A 20,732-nucleotide genomic window follows, 5' to 3' on the forward strand; every position below is an offset into this window, starting at 1 on the left:
CCCTTTGGTTGTTGCACAAAAGGACGGCGTCCCTCCTTTTTCCCCTCCTTCGGTGAAACACGCGGGAGCTTAGCTCACTGTCCTATGTCTACAGGGAAATACGCTTTGCATCGAAACCACACCTCAAAACAAGTAAATAGAAACTTGCCTCACCCCGGGGGGGGGGGGGGGGGGGGGGGGGGGGGAAGAGGAGACAATTGTCGCCATCTCTTTTCCTCTCTCTTTCTTCCTTCTCTTCTGAGCTATTTCTATAAGCGCATTTTCACAGGGTACGGTGGAGATGTATACTGCAGCACTAAAATTTATTAGCAGAAGGTTTCGAGTATGAGTTGCCTTCGGGACAAAAATATATAAATTTGAATGACGGCCTTTAAAATCCTTTTGAAGATGAAAGGTAAGAGAGACGGGTATTTTAAAATGCCTACATTAGCAGCGCTTCTTTAAAAGACTATAAATAATACTGAAGGACGAGAGGGTCCTCGGCAAAGCGCCGAACTTGTTGAAAACCCTCTTCCACTTTGCTGCGAGCACCGCGCCGGCCGCCCCTGCCCGCACAGCCCTGCCCGCACACAGCCCCTGCCCGCACAGCCCTGCCCGCACACAGCCGCTGCCCGCACACAGCCGCTGCCCGCACACAGCCCTGCCACCACAGCCGCTGCCCGCACAGCTCCTTCTCGCACAGCCCTGCCCGCACAGCGCTCCTGCCCGCACACCGCAGCCCTGCCGCACACCACAGCCCTGCCCGCACACAGCCCCCTCTCGCACACGGCGGCGCGCCGGCAGCGACCGGACCTTGCGCCGGGCACCCCGCGCCGGGCCGCTGGACCGGCAGCGCAAGGCCGGCGGCAGCCCAGCTGCTGGCCCCGCGTTACCGCCCCGCCGGGCCGGGGCCGAGGCTGGGGCTGTGGCTGGGGCCCGGCCACCCCGCGCCGCCGCCGCGCTCCCCGGGGCACGCCGCAGCGGAGCGGGGCAGGGCAGGGCAGGCGCGCCGCGGGGAGGAGCCGTCCGCGCTCCCCGTAGGCAGGGCAGCCCGCAGGGCCGGCCCACTTCTCCGGGCTGGGTGGGGTGTAGGGGGGGCCGGGGGTGGAGTAGGGTGAAATAGAGGCGGGCGTGTGTCACCGGGTAGATACCCGCGGCCAGGTACAGGCGGAGGCACTGACGACACGGGAGTGGATGCGCGCTCGGGCCGGGGCTCCTGGGGAGTGAGCGCACGAGTAGCCACCGCCCGCGGGCCAGTCCCCCTGCGCCGGGGCGGGCAGCCCGTCCGCGCCGCACCCGCCGCAGCCGCCAGCCCGCCTCATGGCCACCAGGGTGCTGACCATGAGCGCCCGCCTGGGTCCTGTGCAGCAGCCCGAGGAGCCGGTGTTCGCGCAGCTCAAGCCCGTGCTGGGGGCCAGGGAGGCAGCGATCTTCCCCGGGGAGGACCTGAAGCAGCAGCCGCCGCCGCAGCAGCAGCAGCAGCAGCAGCACCCGGGGGGCGGCGGCGGGGGCGGCGGCGCGACCCTGCCGGCGGAGGAGATGGTACAGGTAGGCGGCGACCAGCCCTCTCGCAGCCCGCCGGCCATCGCCCCTCTCCCGCGGCGGGCCGCCCGGGCGGGGAGCGGCCGCTGAGGAGCGGGCGGGCGGGACTGGGTGGGGCCGGCTGGCGGGGCCGGGGCAGCGGACCCCGAGGTGCCGGGCTGAGGCGGCGGCGAGGTGGGGGCGGGGGCCGGCCGGCCCGCCCGTGCGGAGGGGCGCGGGGCAGGGAGGGCTCGCGCCTTCCCGCCGGCGGCGCGCGGCGAGGCGGCCCGGGGCGCGGCTGAGGCGGCCGGGGCTGAGGCGGGGCGCGGGCTCCGGCGGCGGCTGGCGGGCCGGCCCGGGGCGGGGGAGCGGGGCTGCCCCCGCGGGTGCGTTGAAAACTACAGCTGCTGCCTTTGCACTTGCCCGGCGGCAGAATTAGAGCGGCCGCCTGTCCGCCTCGCCCACGCAGGGAGTCATGTTCGGGGGCGGGGGGGGGGGAACGGGGGACACGGCGCACCGGGCGAGGGGGGACTTCCCGGGACTTTCTGCCGGCCCCAGGAGGCTGCCAGGGAGCGGATCCGCAGGCAAACAGCTGGAGGAGCTAAAAGCGGGAAGGCTGCGGCCGCGGACGGTGCCCGCTGAGGGGCGGCTCCCGGCGGGCGCCCCGGTGAGGCACCGGCCTCCGCCTGCGCGGGGGTGCCCGCGGCCCCAGCCCCCGGCGTCGGTGGGACGGGGGGTCCCGGGGAGCCCCTGGCGCTGGGCAGCGGTCTGTCGGGCGCTGCCTTTCGGTGGCGTCTTCCACAACGAATAAATAACTCCAGCCTTCAAAGCGAGCTGCCCTCGGCTCGTAAACAAGAGCTGGAAAAAGTAGCCTGGCATGTCGGGGCAGATCCAGATCAAAGGGACGGGAAGGCGGCTCTGTTTGTTTGTGGTGTTTACCGGGGGTCTTTGAAGAAAGGTTCTAAAATCCACTTTAGGGCAGAGTTGCTGTCTGTCAGCTGCTTTCTCTTGCGGGGTGCTAAACGGGTCTGGTATGAGCACTGTCTTGACGGGACAGGGGGGAATGTAGCATTTGCCCACTGGAGAGTGCGTGATAAATGCTTTGCCGATGACTGTACCAGTAATGTATCGGGCTCCAGCCACCCACGGATTCCCTCGCACCACTACGCTAAGAGAATGATTTCCCAGTAATTAAAGAGCTCTCCTAGGACCGAGGCACGGACAGGGATGTGTTTATCATGCTATTAGCCAATTATACGCTGCACAGATTATTATTTTTTTTTAAAGTGTAGTCCTGGAGACACTTTACACAAAGGGTACTCTGATACAATCAGCCCATCTTCTTTTTATTACATATTATTCATAACTTTACACTTTGGTGTCATATTTCTAATCAAATACCTTTCTTTTAAGGATGAAGAATTATGGAAGTACAGAAAAAAAAAAATATATTAACATTATTTGCAGTATTAGTATTCAAAAAGCCAGCAGAGGATGTGGCTTTTAGAGTTAGCATTTCAAAGAGAAGCGAGTGAAACAGATAGGCAGTCACCCTGCTCCCGCAGTGAATTCCAGAGCATGAGATCTTCAGATTAGGCACAGCGCCTGTCATTTCTGCACCTTGCACTGTCTTGTAGGCATCAAAGATGAAAGTTTGTTGTAAGCTGAAACATCAGATCGATCTTGCTCTGTGTGAACGACTTGTGCCATGACTTTATCTCCTTGTCCTTGATAATGTTGATTAGCGCGCCGATTATAAAATACAGGTTTTCATTAGGGTGGAGGTTTATAACTTCCTCCGTAGGTAGCTTGTGGCTGGCTGAACAGTATTGCCTTTTATTTGCAAAGCCTGACACGACCTGCATGCCATCGTCTTTCTCAGGTGGTAACAAATCCCATGGATTATGGTCTGTTTTGTTTTTATAGACAAGATGTGAGATGGAGAAATACCTGGCACCTCAGCTCCCGCCCGTTCCTGTCATCCCTGAGCATAAGAAATACAGAAGAGACAGTGCCTCGGTTGTAGACCAGTTTTTCACTGACAGCGAAGGGTTGCCTTACAGCATCAACATGAACGTCTTCCTACCTGACATTAGCCACCTGAGAACTGGCCTGTACAAATCTCAGCGACCCTGTGTCACCCACATCAAGACAGAGCCAGTCACCATCTTCAGTCACCAGAGCGAAACTGCTGCCCCTGCCCCTGCCCCAACTCAGGCCCTCCCCGAATTTACCAGCATCTTCAGCTCCCACCAAACTCCCGATGTGAACAACATTTTCATCAAGCAGGAGCTTCCTACTCCAGATGTTCATCTTTCCGTCACACCCCAGCAAGGCCAGTTATATCAGCTCTTGAGCTCGCCGGATTTAGATATGCCCAACACTACTACTCAGGCAGCCGTGATGGACTCCCTTAACAATGTCTCCATGCCGTCAGCCATGGCGGGCCTTAACACTCTCTCCTCGGCTGTTCCACAGACTGCAATGAAACAGTTCCAGGGCATCCCCCCTTGCACCTACAGCATGCCAAACCAGTTTCTGCAGCAGCAGGCCACTTACTTCCCTCCTTCACCCCCAAGCTCAGAGCCTGGAAGTCCAGACAGACAAGCAGAGATGCTACAGAATTTAACCCCTCCTCCATCATACGCTGCAACTATAGCTTCCAAGCTGGCCATTCACAATCCAAATTTACCAGCAACTCTGCCCATAACCTCTCAGAACATCCAACCAGTCAGGTACAACAGGAGAAGTAACCCAGATCTGGAGAAAAGACGTATCCACTACTGTGACTATCCTGGTAAGCGATCTGTGCCAGAAAATCCCAGTTCTCGCAATAAAAAAAAAAAGTGTGAATAATCATGGATGAGGTATAAGTGGTCTTCTTTAGCTGTAGTCTACACCTAGGGAGAACTGAATAATTCTTGTCAAAGTAGAATTTCTCTTCTTTATTGTTTTGTGTGGCACACTTTCACATTCTTTAAATAATATGTACCCTTTTCTTCACATCACTTGTAATTCTCTTAAACACCTGAGCTCATTTTACCATGCCGTAAAACTTGATGTAAGTCGGGGTGACTGTGCAGCTCCTGCTCTCACTTTTCCAGTACCTGTGATGGAGCACAGGCTTAGTTTGTCTAGCACAGTACAGCTCAGTTTGAATCAGGTGGCGCTGAAAGAATCATTTCAGCTTCTGGTAGCCGAGGCCACAGCCTTGTTAGGGGATTCGGCTGCCTGCATAAATCCATTAAAAGCCATCTCTGAAAATTGTCCACAGATGGATTCCCTTCCAGCCTCTCCTTCTCCTATGCTGAAGGGGAAGAGAGACCTGACTATAAACTCTGCCTCCATGTAGTACGTGATCCCAGATACAAGACACTCACGCCCATGTGAGCATAGAGAGAAATGTCTGCCTGTGGTTGATCTCCCTCTTTGCCATCGTAATTCTCAGCGGTGTATCACCCATTTGGTGTGCTGTATGATAAATGCTTCATGGAAGAGTTATGGTGAGCCCTGGGTGACAGTGACAGCCAAGTCTGGCTTGATCACATTCTCTAGGAAATCTTAAAAAAAAAAAAAATGAAGTCCCCTTCTGAGTTGTCAACTTAGGTAGCAGGTGTTACTGTACATATAGTGTAGTAGGTATTGGTCTATACTACATTAAAAGGTAGTAAGTCAGAAACATAAGCATTTTTCTCTTTTCTGTGTAAAGCAGCATACGTCTGGGAGCTTTCTAGATCAAATTTTACTTCTAAATGGTGCTGGGTGAAGCGTTTCCAGATATTACGCCAGCACTGAGTGAGGAAGTTTAAACATAACGTGGAGCATTCCTGTTCTCCCTACTGAAATGCCTCTCTGCTTTTTTGTTTTGTTTTGTTTTAGGCTGCACGAAAGTTTATACAAAGTCTTCTCACTTAAAAGCACACCTGAGAACTCACACGGGTATGTACTCACTCTCTTACTGCCTGTTCATTCATGGTTTACGTATTTTCTGAGAAAGCAAGTGTGTTTGATCTCCTGTCTTCTCTGTTTTCTGTAGAGTGGTGTGGGCTCAGGCTGGCAGTTCAGTTAAGAAAAATGTAAGGTTTGGTCAATGAGAAGAATAGTTGCTTTTATTCTTAATGCAGTTTTGTTAAACCTTTTATAATACAGAACTCAAAATAGCTAAGAATAGAACAGATGGAAACTTCCCTTTTCAATCTAAAATGCCATGAAGTGTTTTAAAAAAAAAAAAAAAAACAACACTTTTTTCTTGGGCAATGAATTAAGCGTAGTAATCATGTTATAGTTTTCAAGATTTATCTAAATAGATACAATTTTCTGGTTTGGACTTTCTCTTCGACTTGTTAGAACTATTTAATCCTAGAATTTTTGAGAAATATCGCAAAGACTCCCAAGGTAACTCCATTTGCTTCATTCTTAGCATTAAGTGTACTTTCTTTTAAAGACAAGTGGTTCTGCATATTTACTTTTTTAAAAAAGGCATAATTTCACAGTTTTGTCAGTGAAAGACATTAAAATGGAGGAAATGAAAAGTGTCAGTGTATCACGCTTGTTTTTCGTATCTTGATCAATTTCTGCCTGCAGCTACGGAGGCAGTCCCCACTCATGGGCCCACATGGAGTGGAGCTGGGGACAGTGTTTCTTGTGCGCGGGCGCAGGAGCCATGCGTGCAGAGCGCAGCAGTTGGGAGGTGGAACTACCCTAGATGCGTCTTCCTAAGGGTTCACCTGCTGAGGCAGGGGGAAGGAGGAGAGAGGGAGACAGGGAGAAAAATGTAGCTCACCAACAGCATGCCTGAAACTATTTAGGACAGTTCTTTGCTGGGATCTTAGTACTGCTCGTTCTAAATCAGTGAAAAGCACATGACTGATTTTGTAAAGAAATCAAATGCGAGGGCTATGACTCCTGTTTTTAAAACTGAGCATGAACCCCAGCTCTTTTACACGTGGACCTCAGTTCAGACCAAAACACTAGTCACGATTCAAGTAACTTGCTTATTGAAGCAGGCTGTCAGCTCTGCGACTGTGCCGTTCAAGTAACGGGGTTTCACCTGAGTTTAAACCAAACGTCAAAACAGAACAGCATGAGCTATGATCTAACAAAATGTTTCACTGTCTCTATGGAAACAAGGCTGTCTATTCAGCAGCTATTTTGAACGGATTGCTGGATTATCGTAAAAAAATTTATTATCTCCAGGCTAAATGTTACTCTGAAAATTTTGTTTTGATAGATGAGTTACTTGTGTTGCAGTTGCAGTAAAAAATTAAAAGCACCTGTACAAAGATTGTTGCTTTGCATTAGTAATAGACTAAACAAGAACACTGTTAGATTTTGATTTATATAATCACTCATTAGCAGTAAGCTTAGTAAGAAAGGAGTATTTTCATGAGGCTATAAACCTGAATACTGTCAGAGAGTATAATCTCATTGCTCTTTAATAAATAATCTGTAAATTTGTGTGCGATTTCCACTTACGCACTTGAGCCAGCAGCTAAATACCAGTTTTAAATATCTCACTTGCTATTATACAATAACTAGGAACAGAGATAAAAGCAAAGTTTTAGTCTAAAAGTGAAAATTGTACAGTAAACATTTGAAATGTACACTTTTACTTTTTAAAATCAATTTATATCTTTTTTTGAACCTTAAGTAATAATGACTTCAGGGTTTATAAGGTTAATACTTGTGTGCATAGAAATACATACCACATCACTAACATACTGCTTAGGGTCACTAACGTTTATTGTTGCCTTCACTTTATAGATATTTGACCTTAGAAATGTGGATAAATGTGCAAAGGTCAGAGGAGCTGATGTATTCATGGAAACAAGAATGTTGTTTTAGATAAAAATCTAGTGAACTTAAGCAAGTCTGTAACACAAAGGGTCTTCGGGGGAGGTGAATGAAGGGATAAACTGTCTAAATCGTGCAGTACATGCAAGAATGTGAGTCTGTATCCTGTTACCTGCATTATTTCAGAGTTTGCTTTGTTTAACTCTTGAACATTCACTTAATACTTGAAGATTTCAAGCACCAGTTGTGATCTCTGCCTTAACATATGGTTGAAATGTGTATTATGAGCAAGATCTATGACTTACCAAGTACGGTAAATTTGATTAGATGAATATTAAAGTAAATGGGCACAAACTCAGGGAAGCCTGTGAAGTTGCGCAGCTTCCCCAGAAGCGCAAGGGAATCTCGCTATTGATCTCCAAAGAGAAGAGCTTGATGCCGAGGGCTAAATTTGGGTGTGTGCCTCTCCGCGTCCCATCCCCCAGAACTATGAAGTCATACAGCACTATTAAGCTTTGATTTTCTGGTTTTTAATTTTTTTTTTTTTAAAGACTTTTGTGAAACCTTTACCTTCAAAGTCTAAAAGCAAGTGTCACGTAATCCATTTCAATAAAGTTGTGTGTGATATTCTTTCAAATCCCTTCAGGGATAGCAGACCTGTTTATCTGGCTAAACCCGTTCTTTAGTAATCATGGACCACTGAAGTTGTTTTCTCCTTATTCTTAGTTTCTTAACAATACCTTTTAAAATGGGCTACAGTCTCTCTCTCATCCCAACCGGTCCCCGCCCTTCTCAGCAATCTGTCATCTTAAAATAAAAGAGCCTGCAGCAAAGTTTGTCTGCCATTAAAAGTCAAGACAGACCTTATGGTTTTCCTTTTGTATTGGAAAATCTCAGCCTTTTCACAGTATTTATTTAGCAGCTTTTCTCTTCTGAAAGGCTTTCACTGGGTTTAGTAGACGTTCTTTGAGAACAAACCTCTTTGAGAACAAACCTAAGAGAAATGTTATATTTGATAGGTGGAATGTAGGCTGTAGTCTTTTCCAGTTCAGATGTGAATACACTGTCAGACTTTAAAAATTACATTTAAATACAACTATAAGAAATGGGCGAGAGGAAAGCCCCTTATATTTTTCTTCCTAGGTGTTCCCAAGCTTACCTTATACAAAGTCAGGTAGTATAAGCTGGTATAGTTATTCTGATTTAATGTAATTACACTGGACTTTTGCTGTTGGTTGAGTTCATTATTCACGTAAGAGCTAAGCAAGGTTAACGTATTTGTACCAGTCACTGAAGCAGGCACACGTTTTTCTTTCTCTAGTTAATGCTGTAGTGTTTGTAAATTATGAAGTAAATTTTAGTTGCTGATAAACTTGTAACCCCAAAATTGAACATGAACAAAGATTCGAATACTGGAAAGATACAGGGCATTTTGTATCATCTCCATGCAGTTCTGTAAGAGATGTTGGTAAATTTTAGTACCTTAAAACACTTAATATTAGCTGTTTCTGAAACAGGTGAAATGGTATTCAGTGTGCTAAAGTACCCATTGGAACATCTCTCAAAACAGACTGAATTTTTTGACCACTTGAAGGAGGGATTTTCTTTTAAAATAATTTTACCTGTTAGTCATGGAACAAGTTGTGTTTCATAACCGGCATGGTGCAACTACAGTATGTAATGAGGGAGGGGGTTATGCATTTATTGCAGGCTGCCAGCAGTAAAACCACCTTAAGGCTCTGTGTCCAACTTGAAAAACATGCCAGGTATCAGTGAAAAGCAGTTACATGCGTGTTGTAGATGAACCTCATTTCGGTTCCTTTTCTGACGTCCGAGCGAATACATATATATTAAGTAATCCTTTAGAAACAGCAGTCCTATAACTTACCCTGTTAGATTTCTTTATATATATTAAAGATTTGGCCTGTGGAAGTTGAACCTTTGATACGCAGGGCCCTGGAATACCCTACCTGCACCCTACCTGTAACTGCAGAATTGCTACTGGCTCCATTGTGGTGGGTTTTTTTAATATTTCTGTGAACAGCTGCATGCTTCAGAATTGTGTATGTTTCTAAGAGGAAAATCTGTCATTGTTTTGAACACATCAAGGCACGCACATTGAAGACGTTTTCCAGCTGCATGTTGGTTTTCCCTATACAGAGCCTTTGTACAGGCATGTTCTCTGGTCACATGGTGGGCTTGCCATTAATAGTTTCTAGCATTAACTGCAGAACTATTTCATCTCTATCTATAGATCTAGTTTGTATTTCGTGATGGGAAGTGGCGGCCGAGTTAACTCAAGAGAAATGGCATTTCTCTAAATGAGATGCACTCAAAATACTTCCACTGTCCCTAGTTATTTCAAATGTTTATGTAGGCATGGGACAGCTGCCGACTTGTGCGGCTGCTCAAGGTGTTAAACATTTTATTTTAGATCTCTGCCTCAATAGATCCAGAATTAGGCTCTGATGGTACATCAGAATTAGAACCAGTTGTGTGCAGTAGATTTCAGCAGTCCGTAGGACTCGGCGCTCCAAGTTTACCATAGCTGTATACAGATGCTTGTTAAAGGTGGTACAATACAGAATTGCCTGGGAATTCAGGATGCCCATTGTTCAGAAGGGAAGATAAGTGGTAGTTGGACTTCTGCTGGAAAAAAAGCATCTTGTATTGACTCAAATCATCCTGAGACTTAGGTGAGGGATTTCACTCATAGTGCACAAATGGGAAATGGAGGCACCAAAAGCCTGCTTTGTTTGTGGTTGCAGTTTTCTGTGTGTGTCGCAAACCTCATCCTGGAAAAATATTTGCGTCATGAAAACAGCTATTAAGTAATATTTCTGTGTCGATTCTGCTGCTTTAACCTGTTAGATGAGTCAGTTGCACAGATTATACTTTAAGGAGGTGTCGGTAAATGCCATCATTGATAGAGACAATAAGGAAAAAATGCAGGAGAGTTAAATAAAACTGTTGACAAAGCGCATTAAAGTGTGGTGTCGCTAGGCACTGCTGGAGAATATGTTGGTATCTTTTATTTATGAATTCTGCTAAATCCATTAGTTGTCTGTGTCAGAAATGGAAGTACATTATTTTCCTGTGCAAACCACAGTTTAAGGGAAAATAATGTAATTTTTTTCAAACACTTTGTGAATAATGGCAGACCTTGTGATTAATTGATCCAGTTCTTTATCTGTAGTTGTAAGTAAGTATGCATGTTTGAGTGTGTGCTCAAAAGGGGGTGAAATCTTACAACGTAAACATACATTTTACGTAAATATTACTGGTCATTCACATCAGTGTCCAGCATGCAGTTTTTATGAAGCAGGAATTAAATTCCAAGGTGTCAGGTGAGAGGTAGTCCTGTTAGATTTTAGATATTGAAAAGAAAAGCCTAATATTTTCTTTTTGATTAAAAGCCTAGAAAGTCCCTCTAAGCATGAAAAAGCTTAAAAAAACTGTTGTTTCTGTCAATTGCTGCCTGAGAGGATTAAACTTCAGTTCCAGGATATTTGATTCCTGATAAGGAAACTGTTGACCTAAGAGACTGGCTTTAAATATAGTTCATTTTGAGACCGCCCTACATAGGCTAATATAGTACCAAGAATCACAGCAATTGCCAGTGATTAAAACTTTCCATTATTTGATTAGACATTCCTTATTGTAATTAATTTCAGGGCTTGACTGGGACGATTGACTCCTGGTTCCAGGGTAGTGTGTTGTTTGTTGTTTGTTAGATGACCTGCACCTCCCATTGGTGAAAGATTAGAAACATTTAAGTAATGTCCTAGTTTAGTCTGAGTATCTTGGTAGCAGCATTCCTGTCCTGTCAGGCTGCATTATTTATATTCAGTGATCTGCAACAACTCTGATTAAGGACATATTAAAACCTTTGATTTTGGCAAGTGTACAGTGCTTTGCCTTAAGTTAAAATAGCTTTAATGTATTGCTTCCAATTTAATTTTTTTTTGTGTGTGTATGCATACAGTAGGTGGAAATCTGGAAGTCTACAGTACATGTTTAATAAATTCCATTTTAAGAGCGCCTCTTATCTGACTGTACAAGAGCCAGTGTTATTGGTGTGAGAGCTAAAGAACTGCTCTTGCACCACAGGCATAGATGAGGAAATGTGTTCTCCAGCACAGAATGTGTAGACACAGCCATGCACCCCAGATGGATGGATTTCTTATAAACCTAGTTAAAAACCAAAAAATTCCTTTCCTCTTTGTTTGCATATCTCCTTGAAGAGAGACCACCTCTGTTAAGACAGAATGTTATACCAGAAAGAAAATAAACCACTGCACAGGACAGTCAAGATTCCCCAGTAATCCGTGAGCTACGTAAGCCAACACTTAGCAAAATAAGAGTGCTTCAAGCATTGGTGGGAGCTCTGAGAAGATAATGCCTTCTGCACCTCACTAGTCAGAAAGTAAATGATGTACTAATCTCTTGACCATCCTTTTTGCTTACCGGTCCGTCATCTCTTTTCCTGTTCGTGCTTTTATTAGAGAGATCAAATATTACTTGATTTATCAGTGATTGGACTTAACGAGGCCTAACAGCTCTCTGTTACAGGATTCCTTAAAATGCTCTTCTGTTGTGAAGCATTACTTAATGGTCACCCTCTAGCCATTACTATACTAGGCAGAGGCTTTATCACATTTGAAAATGTGCAGCATATGTTATGCATTCATATCTGTGGTGGGCTGGATATTTCAAGGTCTAAATTCATTTTGTCACTCACAAAATAAGCCGGATGTACGTTGCATACTGTCAGCCCTCTGATCCATCTCCATCTTGGACAAGCTAGAATTTCAGTGCACTAAAGAACTTTTAAACACCTGAGGGATTATTTTTTTTTTTTTTACGTTTCAGCTTTCTGCTCTTTCTCAAAAAAATCCCCCTGTATTAGAAAAGGGTAAATCCCCAACCAACAATCTGCTTTTAATGTTCACTATAGCTTTAGTCGATGTCAGAGGAAGGTCTAATTTTAGGTAAGTGTCGGGAGCTACAAACTTCTTTTGAATGAGTGCAGACATACACCCGAGCAACTACTTTCAGTTCCAGTCAGCCTGGAAGAGACTAGGGTTTAAAACCCTGATGCTATGAACTGGAAGAGAGCTATTTCAGGCAAACTAAGAGGAAAAACATTTCATTTGTTCTTATTTTTTCTAAAAATTTGAGGCTATAACATGTCAGGAAACTAAGACAAATAATGTTAAGCTGTGAAAATTTTGAAAAGAAATACACCAGAAAATTCTGAGACCACATAAATCTTCATAATAATTTGTTTTGAAACTGGGCGTAATATAGGTTACGTAGGTAACTGGTGCAATTATGATGCAGAAACCTCTTTGCCTACCACTTTTTTATCACACCTAGTTGAATATTTTTAAGGCCAAACACTTGCCACCAGAAATAATTTCATAATAAACACAAGTAATAGTAAAAAGATGGAAAGAATCGGGGGGGGGGGGGGGGGGGGGGGAATGTCTTTACACTTTTATACCCTTAGGAGCTGTAATCAGGTGTTGTCTTTTTGGAGCCTTTGAAAAGGCTGCTGCTTCTTTTTCTTCAAGGAAGCTCCAATCTCATTACTCTGACAGAAATTTCTGATAGGAAATAAGAGAAGTTGTAGGCGTTGGCTGGTGTAATACCTGTATTTGGATTTCTGCATACCAGTAGAGTTACCTAACTTTAGGTTTGAAAATCTGACCCTTGCTGTTTGCAGCTTTATATTTAGAGAAAGCCATCCTAACAGTGAATTGCAGAAATAAAGTCACAGAACTCTTTGGTGAAATAAGGAAGCTTATTTTCTTGTTAACGGGGAAAATAATCACTAGTGGAGGTTTTCAGTGACTCGTTTTTTTATGAACAGAATTTTAAACAGAAACATTTTCTGGAACAGAGGCTGAATGTTGAAGAGAGGGTGTCTTCAAAATGACCACCCCCCCACTGGTGCCACTGTACCTCACCCAAGTGAGCATGGCCATGATGGTTGCTGCCAGTGGCTAGAATTCATGTTAGGAAAGCAATTGCTGCAGTTTGGCATGACTAATCCCAAGATGATGAATTGAAGAGAGAAGAGCCCATGGTGTGCCTCAGTGGTCCAGATCATTCTCTTGTGGTATCGACAAGGATGCCAAACCTTGGGATCTACCTTGGCATAGTTTATCTGTTGAAGTGGCTGGTTTTGTTAGCACGGTATATGTGGATATCCAGACACCTTTTTGACAAAATAGTCTCCTTTCAGGTTAAACTCCCTTATCTCTTGACTAGGTAAAGCTCTTTCTGTAAAAGAGCTTCCAAGCTAAACATTGGGGCTTAAAATTTCTGTGCTCAAGCACAAGTCTGTTTCTCATGCTCCACAAATGTATTTTTTTTTTTAACTGGAGAATGGATACATATTAACAGCTCAAGAACTTAAGATATATTTTGTGATGTATAAGCCTAGCAAAATATTTTAATTCAGTGATACTGGAAGGAGGTTATGCAGAAATCCAATTAAACTTATGAAGTCCCTATCCTGTTGAAGTATAATTTAAAGGAAAGCAGTTCTGTTTCCCAGAAGTGCTGTGTATAATATTTCTGGCTTGGGAAGAAAGGGTTGGAGTGTGCTATTTGGCTGGAAATCGGTACCAGCTTCCTCCATGGTGTTTTAGTTGAACAGTGTTGACATTCTAACAAATCCCATGGAAGCTCCCCTGAAGTGGAGGAGTTAGCTGTTTTCTTGCTTTTACAGTGAAATATCTGTTTGATACCACGATCGTGTTCCAGTAACCGAGCTGTACTGCCTTCATATTTGATGACCAGTGGCATTCTTGGTTTAACACTCTATAGAAGCCCTAAATTGCTGGAGGAAAACCAAATATTTCTGAAACTTTACAGCTACTGTATTTTGCACAATCATTAAAGTAAACAAATCTTACATTACTATATAGCCAATGAAAACAGTGGATAAAGGGTTCAGTGTCCTTTGTTGTGTATACCTGCTTTTTGAAAAAATAAATCTTCAACCCCAAATTTGTCAGTGCTTTAAAGTCAACATAGCAAAGAAGTAGGATCACTTCAGAAAATTGTAACATGAGGCTCTTTTTCCCTTGCTGTGGGAACTTAAACTAAAATCTTACTTCTGCTAAATGACAAAAAGCATGTGTATAGGTTGAGAGAGAGAAAACACTACCAGCTAGTTGTTCTGCTTGCTTTAAAAGAGTGAAAATAACCTCCACCTTCTTTTTCTTGCCCCCCTTCCTCCTTGCCCAAAAGGAAAACATTTGAAATTGATTCAGTTCTTAAATAGAACTTTCCAACGGAAACTAGTATTACAAACATAGATATTCAGTATTTTACCCCTAGGATTTATTCAAAATAATCCAGGCCTCTACGCTGGTGCTAAAAATACATTTTCCAGTTCTCACCGTTGGCCAAAGCAGGGGTTAAAAGCAGCATTCTGATTTTAATTTCCAGTACATAAAAGTAATACTGTTAAAACAATCTGTGTAAAGCACCAGCTTGTTCCCCTCCACGCATCCCCTGAGCGCTACTTGGTTTAGCTCAGGTCTGCAAAAGTCAGCCGGCAAGGAGGAGCAGTGCTGTTCCACTTGGCCCTGCCTAGCTCTTCCCCTGAGCAGTGCTCTTGCCCAGGGGGATTCATGGCTGTGGCAGGTGGTGAAGTGACCAGGACAGTGGGGTAAGGTTTGGATAGTGTTTCTGGGAAGTTGGGTCCCCTGGAGTTTGATGGGGATCTGGCCATTTGATTCGGTGTTGAATTGGAAGCTGTGGCACCCAGCAAGGCACAGGGTTCACCGCTTCCCCAACTGCTGGCAGTTCATATGCCAGGAGCCTTTATATCACCTGCTGATGCTGCTCACAGGTTAAAAGAAGTTTTAATGGGGACAGCAGTTTCATTTGGACTCAGACACGGTCACGTACCACCTACACGGCATAACTTTGCGACTGCTTTGTCAGTACAGCGTAGTCCGATACTCAGTGAAGTTGCACATACTTCATACCTCCTTGATGCCAGGCTTGGAAACTGATTTTAATCTCCTGGTCCCCATTCCAGTCTGGTCTGAATATTCCTGGGCTTTTGTTCAACTAGTGGTATTTTCCTGCCCTCTTTACCATTTCTTTCATTCCTCGTATAATTCTGCATGAGCAGATTGAGTGGATGAGAAGCATTTTGAGTGTATAAAGGCCTGACTATGTATATGGTCTGTCTGAGCAGCTAGGATAGCAGGATCACAAGTCTGGGGATTCAGCATCAAGTATAATATGGCAGTTTTAAGTGAAGGCTTTTAAAGAAGATTTTGAAGCCAGTGTGGGAGAAAAGGAGAAAGAAAGGAGAAAGAGAAAGAAATACACTGGCTTTAAGTTAAGGTGTAGTTTAGTTTTTTAAGTTTAGTTGAATGCAGGAGTAATGCTTTTGTGCAACTTCTGTATGTGCACATGCGTTTTAACACCAAGTATTCACGGATGATCTCCCTGGTGCTATCCCTATGGATCAGCAACACAGTCTTTTGCAGACTGCATTAATAACCCAGTTTAAATACATTATGATGTATATAGTTTAAAAGATCCCTTCCTGTATAGATACCTTTCCTGTCATTCTGCCATGAAGACCAAATGTGTTACCTCAGCTGGCTTCTCTGATTTTAGAAAAGCATTACACATCGAGTTTGAAGTAAATCTGTATTTTAACCTACAGTATATGATGCATGGAGCAAAAAAGAGTCCTATGTGATGGATCATTCTGATCTTCAGTCAGCATCAGACAGACTAAATTCAACTGTGACAGAAATGTAAAGTTATTTGTGTTCTGATTTGCCATCCACCAAATAATTTTGAACTCTGAGAGGCGATGCCAGGCTCTAAGTTTGTTTTTCTTAAGGAATGATACATTTCCACTGTGATTTCAATAAATCCCGGTCAATGTTTATGCAAAAAGGAGGTTGAGGGGTTAGTTTTTCTTGTAGAGTTCTGGTTCTGGTTGTTTCCGTGCTGCCAGCTTGAAGCCACATTCCCTTTGTGAGCAAAGGGCTGGTTCTGCTCTTAGTAGTAGACACAAAGTTACTAGTTAGTTGATCACAAGAAGCAGTAGAAACTCCTGGGCAAAACCAGTTTCATAATTCCATCTGAATAATGAATTAGTGTCTGTGAAGTAATGTTTTGGAGTTTCTCAGATGGTGTTCTCTGCATGACTGGTGCAGAACAAACAGTCTGATTGCAGGATATTGGCTTCTGTCTTTCTTCTGCGTGCTCATATGATGGTAAAATAGAGATTGAGACCGTGAGGGTAAAGATCTGAGACCAACAGAGAGGGAGAGGATCTGTAAGGTGTGTTGGAAAGGACTTTTGGAAAGCTCAGCCTTGGTCTGATTCTGCTCCAGATGAAGCCGTTGCAGAGTTTAGTAAAAAAGGATATAGATAACAATCCACTCTTCCAACTGAAGAGTGTTTTTGTCAACCAGCATCAAGCAGTAGCCTATAAATAGGTAATCTTAGCCTCTTTCTGTGAAGCTTGCTTGTATGGTGACATCATGTCCATATCAGCTCCAGAGCAGGTGCATGTACACGCATAAAGTTCTGGTTTCACATGGAAGTCATCTTGGCTTTGTAGCCTCATATTTCTCCCATTTCAACAAACACCTATAAATTATAGGCATGCTTAAAAGAGTCTGTTTGTACTTTTAAAATGGATGAATGCAAATATTTTAGGTGCTTGGGCCAGTATATTCAAGACTAGCTGGACACAAAATTGTGTTCAGAGCTGCTGTAGTACAGCAAGTTTTCAGAGATGCCATGCTCCTTTGTCGGTATAGACTGATGGAAGCAGCAAGCACTTGCCACCTCTAAAATATGGCTATTTAAACACCTGATTGTAGACACTTAATTCTGAAAACGGGTGCTTTGATCCTTTAGGTGCTTTCCCCTATCTATAGCTAGCCCAAGCCAGGATGCTGCAAGTTTTTATTGCCTCTGACATTTAGAAAATACTGTCCCCGTTGTGTTTGTAACACACAGTGCCCCTTTCTTCACACATCAGAAGCTCTTGAAAATATCTGCACGCCACAAAGAATCTTTATAGAAATCTTCCTTCCTATTTCAGACCTCTTAAAAAAACTTCTGTATAACTTAATTCACCCATTTTTAAAAGGTACAAGTGTAAGTTACAAACTAGGCCAGACAGTCACATGAGACTACATGGGTTTTTTCCTACTCCCTGTCATACTGAGGTGAGTGTAAGTGAGCATATTTCAGTCTCATTAAGTTTTTTTACTTCTGTGCATTTCTTCTGTACTGTAGCCGTCTCCAATTTGTATGTTTGAGGTATTTTACTGAGGTATTAAATCACAGATTCAAGAGTAAAATTCACTGAAAAAACAAAGGGGCTGTTTGGGCCTATTGAATAGAGCTGTGAATAATTAGGAAACGTCAGGTCCTGTTTTGTCATAGTTCTGTAAGTTCAAGAGCAACGCTATTCAATGTGATCTCACATCAATTTCCTCCTGAAGAGTGACAGCAGTCTCATTTCTACGTGCTCTCTTTCAGGTGAGAAACCATACAAGTGCACGTGGGAAGGCTGTGACTGGAGATTCGCTCGCTCGGATGAATTAACGCGCCACTACAGGAAGCACACGGGGGCAAAGCCCTTCCAGTGCGCTGTCTGCAATCGCAGCTTCTCCCGCTCTGATCACCTGGCTCTCCACATGAAGAGGCATCAGAACTAGAAGCTGGACTTGTCGTTGAGGCTGTTTTGTATCTATGCAATTTCCTATTGACTCTCGACATACAACTAAAATTAGTTTAATTTTTGTGTATGGGTTATCCGTTTAAAAGAAATCTCAAAAGAAACTGGAAATGTATATTTTGTATATTTATGCAGAAAAAGGGAAGACACTGTATCACAATACCAGAGTGTTCGGTCATTTGTTTGCTGTCATGATGTATATGGCTTTAGTCAGCAGGTTTCATCTCTTTACAAGTATTATGGCTTGACACATTGCAGCTTTATACATTTTTCTTTTTCTCTTGCAGTGTTTTGACCAAAGCACTGTCACTATTGTGGCAATGTTTAGTAAATGAGTTAATGAGAGGCTGCAGATGAATGAACGCAGTGGAAAAGCCATTAATTGTAATCTGTCAGGTTTTTACTGGACATATTTAGTACTTGTGGGTTTTTTTTTAAATGTTAAGTCATTCTGTGGAAGTAAAATACGTAGAAAAATTCATAAACGGCCATAGAACAAAACATTTTGTTCTGTACGTTGCATGTTTGCAAAGACAAAGATTTTGTAAATTTGCAGATCAGCTTTTTAGGTTTAATACAAAAGTTTTTTAAGAATCGTCTGAAAAAAGTAGTTATTTTACATTTGATAACATGGCACATTTACAAAAAAAAAGTTATTCAAATACCTCTCAAAACAGTACCAACTTAGCTTCATTTTTCTTAAAAGAAATGAGCTAAGTATTCAGATGTTTTATACCTGTTAACTCAAACGGTGTGCACTGAATATTCAAAGCAGGATTTTGTTTTCAAATTGCTTAAAAGGGCAAAACATGTAGAATGAACTGTAAGTCAATGTGGGAAGCTTAAATAACGGGGATAGTTACAATGAACACAGAATGTTAAACCTCTTACTATAAGCTAAACTTAGTATTACTTCAAAAAGAAGGATTTAGGATGCAATTTTCATACATCGACATGTTAAGCTGGTTCAGCACCAGTATGATCTAGTTTCATGTGGACATTGCATGTAATTTACTAGAAGGTAAAGGATACAGTAATTTTGTTTAAAATTACAGAGCAGTTTAGTTAAGCCACTGTTCAGATTGACACACGCAGGGGAAAATTTACTGCTGACAAAAGTAGCTGAAACGCCACTGAAGTCAATGAAGTGGTGCCCTTTTATGCTAACAATGACTTTGATCCACCGTGTTCAGCCTTGAAATAGTAGATGACGGGCCAAAGATGAGGTTAGACCATGTAGGATTTGGCCAGACAACAGGAGAAAACCAAACAAACCTATTAAATTTCTGGACTTCACAAGCCGTAATATTAAGCTGTCAACCAAAGGCTAGAGTAGACAATCAAAATACCAAAAAAAGGGTCTTGCAGGAAAACCTAGCTTTGTTAAAACTGTTGTTTGTCTTTATTTATTTGTGGTATATGATAGACTCTTTTTTTTTTTTTTTAAGACAATTTTACATATACTTGATAAATTATAGTTTTGTTTGTTATAGTTAGAAATGTTGCTCTTAATGTAAATATTTGACAAACGATGTAAATAATTTTGTAAGGCTTCAAATGTTTATATGTGGAAACACATGCATAAATTGGTTGCTGTTTTGCTTCTTTTGCCTCTCCCCTACCTTATTTTTGTATTGTGGTATTTCCTATGCAAATGATGGAGCAAACAGCTGTATAGTTGTAGAATGTTTTGAGAGAGAATGAAATGGTTTATATATAAAGACTTTTTTTTTTTTCTTTTTGCAAAATAAAACAAAGTGCCTGATGTGTGTGTGTGCACGTGCATGTGCTCTCTGTAGCTTCTGACAATGAAAGTTCTGTGGTTTTGCACTGGGAGCTGGAAAGCGTAGCAATATTAAGCTAAGAATGTCTTCTTCATAGCAGGGTTTGTCTGTTTGGAAAGTACCTGGCACTTCTGCATTTGGCCCTCATGAATATAATAAACGTGAAGGGATAAAGAATAGTGCCTCTCTGCCATCAGAACTTTACAGGGAGCGTACAGTAGCCTGAAACTGGTTGTGATTGTCCATCCACAATAGTGTGATTGTAAATTAAAGGTACAGTCTGGTGCGTACAAATTCTCTCCCACTTCCAAAATGGGTAAAACCTGTTCACACTTTATCTACAGCATTGCCCAAAAGAAGTTCCTCCCCCAAAAGCTCTTTTCATGCCATAGAAAGACAGGAAGGTCCCATAGAAACCCTGCAGTGCCCCCACGGCAGTGTCTCCCTTTTCAGTATATTTCCCCTGGGAGATGGAGGTATGGTTCCGTTGAAAAATTGGAGTGGATGCGTGTTCAGGTCTGGGGGTTACATCTGTCTTCTTTCCTCTGAGCTTAAAAACGGGCATGCTGAGCTTTTTAAAAGGAAGTTACCTTAAAACTTAATAAAAGTTTAAATATAATTTACCATCAAATTATAATCATCTAATTAAATCAGCTATCAATTTATTCAAAATTCAGTTTTGTGAACTGGCTGCTTAATTCTTTCTTGAATTTCTCTGTTCTTTCCTTACAACCTTTGATTTTTGTGCAATTGATTTTTCTCTCTTAATTAGCCTCTTCCACATGTCAGCTAATCCCTCTTTCTAAAAAATACCTAGGATAGCTCTAAAAAAGTCAAAGAAGACCTGGTTAATTACCAAGAAAATCTGCCTGTGTCTGACCTAACTGCAACTGCAAACGTGCTGTTTT

General features: G+C 43.1%; 1 protein-coding gene across 1 annotated transcript; it reads left to right on the forward strand.

Moving 5' to 3' along the window:
• Positions 1-1,151: 1,151 nt before the first annotated feature.
• On the forward strand, positions 1,152-19,805 carry KLF5 (Kruppel like factor 5). The gene is made up of 4 exons (XM_040584500.1): positions 1,152-1,527; positions 3,427-4,297; positions 5,380-5,439; positions 17,842-19,805. Exons 1-4 carry the CDS (start codon positions 1,300-1,302, stop codon positions 18,018-18,020), a joined length of 1,338 nt encoding a protein of 445 aa, XP_040440434.1. The 5' UTR covers positions 1,152-1,299; the 3' UTR covers positions 18,021-19,805.
• Positions 19,806-20,732: the final 927 nt, after the last annotated feature.

This window comes from Falco naumanni, chromosome 2 (assembly GCF_017639655.2).
Source record: "Falco naumanni isolate bFalNau1 chromosome 2, bFalNau1.pat, whole genome shotgun sequence".
NCBI lineage: Eukaryota > Metazoa > Chordata > Aves > Falconiformes > Falconidae > Falco > Falco naumanni.